The following is an 11330-nucleotide window of genomic DNA, read 5'->3' as shown; positions in this document are numbered from 1 at the left end:
TGGCCGTGAGATATATGAAACACGCAACAATAGCACAAGACATAAGAAATTGAGTGTGTCAACACAAATTATTCAATGCCATTCGCACACCATGTTACAAACCGATTGCAATACCATTGTAAAATGTTTAGGGACTGAAAGTGGCCAAACCATTAATGTTTAAGGCTATGGGACAAAATAATAATGTACCTTCCATGCAATGTGCAGTACTTCATCATGCTGATGAAATAGCATGTTTCGGGCGTTTCAGAAACAGAAGGTCGTTTGTTGGACCCCGACGACATCTGCCAGGTCTTCTTTTGGCAGCTGAGCATGCATATTTGGTATCCGTTATACACACGTGAATGCTAGTAATTTACGTTAACAGGGTAGGATAAGCACACATTGAATTTTTGCCAAAGAATTTTAGGTACAATATTTGACGGGACTACAATGACACCTTCAATGTTAAGCAAATTGTGGCGAAAATATGATATTAAATGTTCAAACACCTTATTTGCAGAATGGAGTTATATTTTTCCTTTGCAACTGTCATAGCATATGTTTAAACCGCTGTTGTCATATCTCACCTGCAACCAAACTGTCGAAACGATGCTTCTGGCACATCGAGCGTCAGTTTGTCTGTAAGTTTCGATATACCGCACAACATCATTGCCAGATAGGATACCATGGCAGCTGTAGTGAACTTGAGAAAATCCTCAACATGATTGAAGTTATCCATAACCTTTTTCTTCAAGTTCCTAATGTGATAAGTAAATACAGAAATGCATTGAGTAGCTCTTTCGTCGTTATCGTCAGCAAGTTTATTTATCGTTGCTAGGTAGGCATTATATGTTCACAGATACAAAGAATACTGATATAGAGTGAAATTACCTGTGGTTGAAAACGTTCTTGATGTTAAATAGTGTTCCCTTGTCTGGAGCACTCTGACCGTTGAATAGCATGTCCATGGTGTCCTGCAGCAGAATAGCACGTTTGTGAAACTCCTGGGGAACGGGATGTATTCCCTCCAGTCTCTCCAAACGGCTATGGCCTGCTGCTCTTGCTCTCTTTCCATCGAAGATTCTCTCAACGGTCAGAGCATCCCCATGGCAAGGGATGGTGAACATGCTTCCATCACCACGTGTAGGAACATATTTCTGGAGAACCTCGGTGATTCTTATGGCACCGGCTGTTGTGGACGGATTCTCCGAAATAATGCCAATGTTCACCTACACATTCAAAGCTATTTTTGATATTGCTGATGCGCATCTATGTAAGAAATAACCTATAAATAACTGCTACGTCGGTGCAGCAATTATGCTACTGTGCTCATACATAAATAATTACCTTACTACACAGACAGGCTGCGCCTTTGGCGCTTCTTTTGTCACAGCCATGGAGCTATATATAATACCAAGCAGGGCCGTATCCAGAGGTTTGGCAGAGGGGGGTTACAAAATGGCGATGCGAAGCTTCGCCTCGAGCCGCAAAGCGGTGAGTGGGGGGAGAGTCCGGCCATTTTTTAAATTTTTTTTTTAACATGTTTAGATGCTATTTCCTGGCATCTAGTTCACTTCAATTGTTTGTTGAGTTCATACAAAAGACAGTGTATATCACCATAACAATATTAACATCAATCAAATAAAATGAGATTTGTAACAAACTCGTGTCTGGTGTTGGGAATTATGACTAATTATCTCCGTGGTTTGATCCATCCAATCAAGAGCAGATAAAGAAGCCTTCTTTATCTGCTCTTGATCCAATCTAAATACTAGGATGATGACCTGTGACTCTTTGAATTCTAGTGTAACTAAAACTGTTTACAGTAGTTAGCACGTGTTTCAGTAGTTTACAAACCATCAATGAGTCTTTATCTTAAAAAAGGTTATAATTACATTTTAATGGTTACACACAAAATTAACTTTTACCCATTAAATTTGACTAGTTGACACCTGTTTTAGTGTGCTTATACCACTTAGTATCACAATACATTTATTTGTATGAGTATCCCAATGTAACGAGTAAGCCTTGAGTAAACAATGTAGGTTCCAAAACTTAGTTTACTAGGTTTAAAACTAGTACTTTTTCTTTTTTATCAACCAAGGGGTGTTACAGAAAACAACTAACCCCCTGGATACCGGCCCTGCCAAGAGTAGATAGCTAGGCCGTGCTGAATATCTCACGTAGTTAGCCAGCAAGTCGAGTCTGACCGTCTTCAGTGCGGATCATCTCGACCACGAGCGGGAGCTGACCGACCTCCAGGCGGGGTAAACCACCACAAATGCAGTCGATGTGGAGGGGTGGGTCGACGTGACCACGTGCCCCATCTTAATCTCATTGCATTCCATGAAAAAGTGGCACATCCCTGTAACCAGCAATGCTAGAATGCTTTAGGTTATCATGACAACAACACTTTTCGAGCTGTGGAGTTCTCTATATCTCCATGCTTTATCTGAAACACTTCTACCACTATTGCTCTTGTGGGAAATATCCATATGTTCTCAAAGAAATCATTGACAGAGGCCTTTAAGCTAGAAAACTGCAATTTCGTAGCAGGTCCAATGTATTGCCAGGCCAAAAAGCGGGCTTCCTTTGCATGAGGTTGGATTGCAGGTCAACAAGTTCTGTACAAATGAATAATTCAATTAAACCGTCCAAGACAATGTATCATTAATGATCCACGGCGTGTATTGCGTGTTGCCGAGTAGCGACATGTAAGCTGTTGTATTTGCGCATGGAAAGCGTGTATTTGCGCTGGAAGCGTGTAATCTGCGGCATGCGAGCGTGTTATGTATAGCGCCATGAAGCGTCGTATTAGCGCATGGGCGTGATGAGCAGCTTGGACTGTATTAGGCATGGAAGGCGTGTATTAGCGCACATGTGAAGCATCGTTATTGCGAGGTTTTTTGGCTCAGAAGAAACTAAATATAGTGAATATAGTCTCACCTGGACAATGGAAATATCACTGATTAACCAACATCACGCACCAAGATTTTATGCCAGTTATTGCCATAGAAAATTGATTTGGACACTTCATACCAGCGTCGCTGAATATTATCGTATGCCGACTATCCAAAATACACAATAGCGCTTCAAAGAGATGCATATTAAAAAAGAAGGACGTGCAATTCTGCTGGTAAATATTATTGACGTTTTATGTCAATATTCAGAGCAATCCTTCTCTGTCATTGTCATCTACGTTGTTACTATTCTGACGTGCGTATCCACAAGCTTATCTAATAAACAGACTTTTACGCAGCGTCTTAGTACTACACTGCTGTTACGCTTAGTACGAACCTCTGTGTCTTACACTCTGGACCTGATTTTCTACGGTTGCGACGGTTATTGCGTATGCGCCATGGACTTTTACAAAATGATGTGAATGTTTTCGAGATAAAAGTGTTCCAAGCTAAGTTTCAAGCTTTGTGTAGAAGTTGTTTTAATGAGAATACTCAGTAAACTCGATAAGCAAAAAAAGAAAGAAAACGAGCACGAAGTAATGGCGACACTTTTGGGACCAACATTTGGCCGACTTTCGAAAATGACGGACTTACATTTTGTCGCTTATATGTAGGGCTCCCCTCCCCAGACGCCATCACCCCTAACCCAGTCCTAAACATGCTCCACCACGACGTCAGTTTGCGCCACATACGATAGCAGACATGCAAACAATCGGTGTTTGTACATCATCGACACTGCTGCTGGCCATAAACACACTTAAATAGTTACGCATAGTAGGCGAAGCACCAGCACACGCGGGCTATCTGCTAACACCCGCTGTTGATTAACGTTTGGACATTGACAGGACGCTTGCAGGGACTTTGTGGTGCACGTTCTGCCAAATGTTCTTTGGACACTTGCTGGAAAATACTTGGTTAATCCGCTAGGCCGCTGCTCTGCGACTGAACGACCATATGACAAAGATTCGTATTATGATCTATATAACCTTTTGCATAATTCTTTTTCTGCCAAATGAGCATTGGCGGCCTTTGGTTTTGCCATTTCTCTTGTCGCGTTTACCGACCATTGCCTTGTCAGTTGGTAGATCTGCAGCAGTCGATCTCTGTTGTTGCGTGCAGCTCTTCATTCATGACAAGATAGCTGGTACCACATTTTTTTTTCTTTTTGGGGGGAATATATCATGGAATAGCCAGCCAATTTCATTGTACCATTCTGACCAATATTAATGGTTATGCATATTAAAATAAATGTAGCTTCTCATTTTAGCCACATTTGTATATTGAATAATTAGTTTGGAAAATGCTTTCTTGACACTAGTTATAGACGGCTTGCGGTACATACAAAAATATAGCTTTTTTAATGTATTTTTGATAATGTGTTGGTTGAGCATTTGTATCTCTCTTAGTACATCAATTGAGTAGGTTCTTTATCTCACATCTTCTTACTCCAATAAATCCACAGGACGCCAGATATACGAACTCAACTCCCACGTTTATTCTCGAATCCGGAGTACCTCTCCACTTGGCAAAAACGATACAGAACAATAGAACAGTACAACAAAACAATAGAACAGTCTTAAAAATATACTTCCCAAATGTATGACCCCAACCCAATTTTTTTCAATTCGCGTTGCAGTGCAAATAGGGCGTGTAACGTCGCCAAGAAATATATGTCCTTTGTGCCGTGAGATAAAAAGAGATGCAGTAAAATTGGTTTCATTACAGTCAGTTCAGCAAATGCCAATCTTGTATACCCCATGTCTGTGATGTCACAAGATGGGGCTGCTGGATAGAAATGGTCGCCTTGAATGAGAAGCTTTACGGCACAGGAAGATACATAAAGCCATTTTAGGAGCGGAGGCAACGAGGGACGCGGCTTGCAGGTCGAAAAATAGGAACCGCCAGGCGTTGGAACTGGCGCAAAAAAAAAAAATAACGGCGGGAGATAGTCCGGCCCGAGTCGTCCCTGTATCGTGCTGGCGAAATCGCCGTCCAAAACTCGATTACATTGAGGAAAAACTTATCTCAATATCACGAAAACAGAGGGCAAGTTTCTACTGCCCTTGGGTTTCGCCAGCTGCTTTGCCAGAACACCCTTGACTAACATCTCCTTCTCTTCTGCCTTCACCTCGTCTATACTGCCAACAGAACTTGCCTGATGCATCCCTGCTGCCTCTATGTGTCGGTATGGATATCGTAGAGAACTTCTTCACACGTGGTCTGTGCAAGTACAGGTCCTGCATGAAAGATCCACCATCACTTTGCATGGTTGTTGGGAACTGCCAGCTGGGTACATGGTTGCCCACAGGTCGATGAGAATAGATGTGTCACTGACAGTTACCCAGTTTCCCCTGGGATCTCGAAATCTGTTAAAGAAAAAATAAAATTATAAATATTAACTGAACTATAGTTTGATATATTTTTTATAGTGAGACTGACCCAATTCGCTCAAAAGGCACATCTAAAGTACATGAGGAACATATCTGTGAAGTATGGTTCCAATCCAATTGGAAGTTCACGCGGAGATCTGCGCAGGAAAATATTTTCAATTACCGAGACCTACTTTCCAGAATGTAGGTCACACTGACTCAATTACCTCAAAAGACACATCTAGGGTACATGAGGATGTTTGGACATAGGTGATGTCTGGTTCCAATTCACTGAGTAGTTTTGGAGATATGCTCCAGAAGCGAAAGGTTGACGATGGCGCAGCTTCTGCTTTACAGGCAAGACAAAATGTCTGAATGTGGCATTTTCATACCGAAATTTCAAAAGATTATATTTTTGTTTGTTAAATTGCAGATGTTTATATTTGCCCTATTTTGGGCTCCATCCCCAATGCCAAATAGTATCTTTTTTCAATTTCTGTTTTAAATAACAATTTATCGTTACACAAAGTTTACTTAAAAATAAAGATCATAACTCTATATTTTATGTGATGTGGCGCTAAGTGATAAATAATAAATTCTATTGAAACGGGATCAGCAGGAGATGGACAATTATGAACAATGCATAAAAGCGACCAGTGCGAATGAAACAATTCATACAGACATTTACACAACATGCACACAGCAACATTAAACAATTCATGTAAACTGATTTTGTTGCGCGATGTACAGGCGATCGTTGCTTCAACCTAAGTGCCTTTTACAACTTCCAGGGTCAAGTACTGCTCGTCGCTGTCAGTTGTGTTGCTGTCGACCTAAAGCCTAGCGCGGACCTGCGATTTTTGGTTGCTCGTCGCTGCAACCTGCAACTGCAAGCGATTGGTCAATGTGTCACTGCTGTGCGCACATGCGATTTTGAATCAATTTCTAGGTCATTGAATTTGGGTTTGGTATAAATTCAACGTGAGGTTGGAGTTTGACTTCTCGGCAACTTGTCGCCAAGTGGACCACATCGTTACAGTGAGCAGTTGCATATTCCGCAGACAAAGTGATGTTAGCAATTTTTACAGCGTTTCGAATTCACTGTCAAATTGACATGAAAAAGGCAGCAGTCTGCAGCTGCATGGTCATGGCACTCAGGTTGTAGTTGGGGTTGGCAATATGGTGCATCATCGGTCAACGTCACATTAATCATAATCCGAATAAGGCGGCTTTAACTCAGAAGAATGGAACTATTTTCAGATTCCGGAAGAGAGGCAAAAAGTCGGACCTATGACTCATCAGCGTTATATACGAATTGCGTAGTATATATAAATTCGCGTTAATCCGAAATTCACGTAAATATAGGGTAGCGGTAAAAACCGGGTGTTTCACTGTGACTACGTTTAACCTGATTTTCGGGGCAGAAGGGCAAGAGTAACTAACTAAAGCTACACATTAGATAGCGAACAACAAGTGATCAATATTCATTTACTGGATGGTAGTTACTATTTTTTCCTACATTTCTGACAATTTACATGTTCTCTTTGGGCACCGTCTTTCGTACAGGTCGAATAATCCCAGGTGTACCACTCAAGTGGGCATGCAGTCCTACATCAACAAGAATGAGAGACTTTGTCCATGCCTTTTGGCAGTATCAGTCAGCTCGTCGTTTTCTTGCTTTCTCATCGTTCAAGGTAGTGTTCAGGATTCGGTGATGATGACGTTTCCAGAGTCTCTAGCCCTTGGAAGAATTCCAGTGAAATCGTTCCATGGAGGTTATGGTCCTATGCGATTAGCGAGTCATTTAGTACACAAAACTCACCGCCTTACATTGGTGACTATAATTCAGCTCAACTTGAGTGTAGTACTGATGTGTTTTTTTCAATGTTCCGTCGAACACGAATAATGACTGGTCGTGGAGGAACTCTTCTGCTTGACTGTTCCTTGCTGTATATGGGCACTTTATTTCGAGAACCCTTGACCCATGGCAGGAGCACTGCATGATTCCATCAGCAGAGGCCGATAGCCATGGTTTTTTTTCACTTCTCATCAAGCCTGACTGCGATAGTTCAAAATTACGGTGTTTTTTCCAAAAATTGTCTGGCCATTATAAACACTTTTTTTCATTTTCTCGTCCATAAACAAGTGGTGCCACTCGAATTTCTGTAGGATTGGGCTTTGTGGATTGTAGGATCACAGATGGAGCTGGCTTGTCGGAATCTGTGTGTAGAATAGTGTGCGCCAATGAAGCGGTTATACGCCCGGATCTGTGTTCATGCCATATCGGTGACTTGGCTTGCGATTTCGTATGTTCTTCCAGATAGGTGATTTCGTATCTGGATACACTTGGTGATTTAGTAAGGTCCTCACATATTTGCTGCAGCTTATTGGAACCTTGAAAGTTGCTTGTTGTTATCGTTGAAATTTGAACGCAATGTTGCAGGTAGTTGAGGTGTGGGTGGAAGCACTCGTTGCAATTTAAATGCTGCTGAAGTTGATTCAAACAGTGATAGAGCTGCTGGGATATTTGTGTTGGTGTTTAGAGTCTGTAGGAAAGCTTGCTGTTCTTCATCGGTTGGTCGTGTCATCTGCGATGTGGCTCGTCGTTTTCTGTTTGTGTTTTCCAATTTTTGTACTGCTTCTTTACTGTAAAACAGGATTTCGTAAATTCGTGCTGGTTCTACTTTGCTTGAGAAGTTATTCGAATCACATGGCTTGCTAGTACAAGCCACGGTTGTCACACCCAGCCGAACGGCAGCCAGCTTGAATAGCAATGCTGCTACATGGGAACATGATTCGCCAAGGCTGTAAAAATGTAATGGGAGGACAAAATTACTAGAAAAATATAGACTTATAGCAAAATCAATTTATAAAGGAAACAAAAAGGTACAGTCATTAAAGTGCTGGCCTTCGGGGGATTCAGTAATGAAACAGATATTGCAGTCTATAGATTAATCCCACATAATCTAAATATTAATCTAAGAATGAGAGTATAAATACAGTAGAAATTATGACTACATGTTAAATGTAACTTTATTGCTTTCCATGAAGAATCTATAATCCATCAAGTTTGAAATCCATTTTATTTAAGGAGCAAAATCTTTACCCTGCTATACAAGTGCAGTGAGCAGTTTGTACCACTCCATCATTATTTGCTGCCAACCAAGGACGATGAGATGGATTATATTGATGGTTTATCAATATCACCCTTTACTAGAGTCTAGCAAGTCATAGACTGACAGACGACTCTGTCAGGAAGTATCTCTTGAATGCTTTCTTCGACGTATGCACTCTCCATCACAGTCTCTTCTTCTGCTGTCTGCTGGACCGTCACATCAGGAATGGTGGCCAGCATTTCGTCAATCTGGAGAATTTCGCTTTCAGGAAATGAGGAGCCACCACTGTCACATGCTGTAGGTGCCAACACATCTGATGTCACTGCGTGTGGTGTTTTGCAGCAACTGAGGTCAGCTTGCGCATCGCTGTTCGTGAGCTGTTTGTCGTTAAAACTTCAGTTAACGTGGCCGAGGGATGATGGAGTACGCAGTGTTGGATTGAAAGCGAACACTCTAAGTCCTCCGCTGCCCAGCTCGGTTACTCTGATGGAGGAAGCGCGTGGAGGTTCCGGACAGCGGACTCCGTGAGTGTTGGACCTGCTGAGCAGAAAATGAGTGTGAAATTGCAGTGGGCACTCCACAGATCGCGCGCAGTGGCACTGGAGACGCCCGCGCACGGTTGTTGGTATAGGTGCAAAAGTGAAATGCCAGGAGGTAATGGCACTGCTTCCTGTTGTTAGTGACTCTGCTGCGATGGGGACGGTAAATCTCTGTTTGACGGGTGGGAGGAAATGTGCTAGTGAGGTGTGAATGGCCGTTATTTGTGACAGCCTTCGTCGTGAGGTGTGCTTTTTACGTGGAATATAAGGCCAAAGAGGCCCTGGGGTATGAGACTCTCGCTGTTGTAGCTTCTATAATGCCCATTGAAGACAAGTGTGGTCCTCCGAAAGCGTTTGCAAGTAGAAGCACCGGTTGTGACGTGAGAGGAAGGGGCGCGTTTGGGAGGTCAGCGACGGTGTTTAAGGTCGACGTACTTCCGGTTATCTTAGGCCTGTGTCAGGCTTGCAAGAGATCCCGGAATCTTCGCTCGTGTGAGGTAGTGTGGCTTGACTTGGAGTGTTTAAGCTTTTTCAGCATTGAGAGATATCTGTTTCGAAATTGACGCGAAATGAGGAACAGTGGTACCTTGTTTGAATTGTTGTTGCTTGCAGAGGGGGACGCAGGGTACTTCTGTCAGCAAGAGAAGAAAGAGGTCGTTCAGATAGTATGCTTGCCTGTTTCTAACGATGTTCATTGATGCCAAGGTGAATCAAAGCTGCAATCTTTGCGGTGGCGGAAGAGAACTATAGTCCCCAGTTAGCGACCTTATCGGAGAAACTGCTAACACAACAGGAGAGCACAGAGAACTAAGTAGTGGCCGTTGTTCTCCAATATCCTGGCGCTGTACAACAGGGTGGGCAGTTGGGTAAATGGTCGCCAGCCATGATGACTTTGTATGCGCAAGAGCGCAGATTTTGAAGACCTGACTACTCTGGCAAATTGATATTCGGGAAAACGGACTCAAGCATGTTAGCTGGCTCAGCATAGAGATTTCGTCAATGATGACGGGCATATGCTAGATGTGTATATTTTAGCTTTAGGCAGACCTGTATGGGCTTCCGTCTTGTTCAATGAGATCTGCGCTAAGTACTCCCGCACTGAAGCGGCCCAATCACTGATTCCTGCACCACTTGTGGAGGGTAGTTCTCCATAGTCGTGTAGTGTGCTAGCTGACACACTGTAAAACGTGTCCAGCTCCGTTTATAGCAAAGGTTTTTTCTAAGCCGGAGTAAGCTTTTCCTACTGCAGTAAAGGAAATCCATTTACTAGTTTTAATTATGCTAATCACATTTTATTTTGAGTAATTTCATTTGTTTAGGTTATTTATAATATCGTATATTATCAATTATGTTGTTATTAGCACTTAAAAGCATTCCATTTGAAAGTGGCAGAAATGAAGATGATCTGGATGACGTTTCAATATCTAATACGTTGAAATACCGAAATTTCAATGCGCTTTGAGCGCGATTTGATGTGCTTCAACGCGGTTGTGCTACACACCAGATACGGTTTTGTAATAATTAGGACTGTCAATCGGGATTGCCCAGCTCATGTGATAAATCACGATGTATTTGCGTTCCGATATCGATATAAAAAATAAATAGTAAAATATAGCTGATCTGATTTTTTTTGCTAAATTGATAGCCAGCGAAGCGACTAACAAGTGGGTAGCAGTTTTTGACGGAGGGCGCATTTAGTCGGCAAGTAGTGCAGGGCGCATGCATACCCAGAGACAATCTCAAGTTTAACACTGATGGAGAGGGTGTTTCTCATTGTCTCTGGACAAGGGCGGCTGGTGGAGATGGGGCATGACGCGGAGAGGAAGGGCGCGTGGCAGGAGTGTGACGGAAGAGGCAAGGCGCACGTGGTGTAATTCCTGGTGCTCGACGTGATCTCTATAATATAGAGAATCACTATCATTAGTGCAATCGCGTGCAACAAGTCGCGTCCGCGAACACACGCTGTTTTGACACGTGAAGCGAAGAGACAGCCGTCTCAAGCTGAGACGACCACGCTAGCCGTGTCGTGATCGTTTAAGCTCTACGGCATGTATCGCGACCACTGCTCTGACAGCAAACACCGCGCACACGTCTGCCACGGAACGAGACCACTAGCCAGTACAACCTTAAGGACTTGTCCTCCCGCGTTCTATTGGGGCGACACGGAGGGGCGTGTGACGGACGGCGACAAAAAGCCATAGAGAATACGTCGCGACGATACAGCCGCGCGCATTGGAGGGGTGTGCGGAGAGAGGTGCGCGTGGCAGGGGTGATGACGGAGAGGAAGCGGCCTGCTATACGATGGCTGGCGTGTGAACGTACGCGTAGTAGAACACCGGGACGGAAGGGTGCTCCGTGGTGTGT

At 43.1% G+C, this 11330-nt stretch overlaps 1 protein-coding gene across 1 annotated transcript; it reads right to left on the bottom strand.

The window, feature by feature from the left end:
- Positions 1–428: 428 nt before the first annotated feature.
- On the bottom strand, positions 429–1188 carry LOC106813191. The gene is made up of 2 exons (XM_014817259.1): positions 874–1188; positions 429–740 (listed from the first exon to the last, which is right to left on the bottom strand). The coding sequence occupies exons 1-2, from the start codon at positions 1107–1109 to the stop codon at positions 566–568; spliced, it is 411 nt and encodes a 136-aa protein (XP_014672745.1). The 5' UTR covers positions 1110–1188; the 3' UTR covers positions 429–565.
- Between the last annotated feature and the right edge of the window lie 10142 nt (positions 1189–11330).

The sequence above is a fragment of the Priapulus caudatus genome, unplaced genomic scaffold, assembly GCF_000485595.1.
Source record: "Priapulus caudatus unplaced genomic scaffold, Priapulus_caudatus-5.0.1 Scaffold737, whole genome shotgun sequence".
Taxonomy (NCBI): domain Eukaryota; kingdom Metazoa; phylum Priapulida; class Priapulimorpha; order Priapulimorphida; family Priapulidae; genus Priapulus; species Priapulus caudatus.
Note: the sequence above shows the minus strand (reverse complement) of the source record. Positions and strands in the feature narration are given on the sequence as shown.

Coding starts and splice junctions, on each gene's coding strand:
- LOC106813191 (XM_014817259.1), bottom strand. CDS start 1,109: ATGTTCACCATCCCTTGCCATGGGGATGCTCTGACCGTTGAGAGAATC. Junction 741..873: donor AAGAACGTTTTCAACCACAG/GTAATTTCACTC, acceptor TTATCACATTAG/GAACTTGAAGAAAAAGGTTA.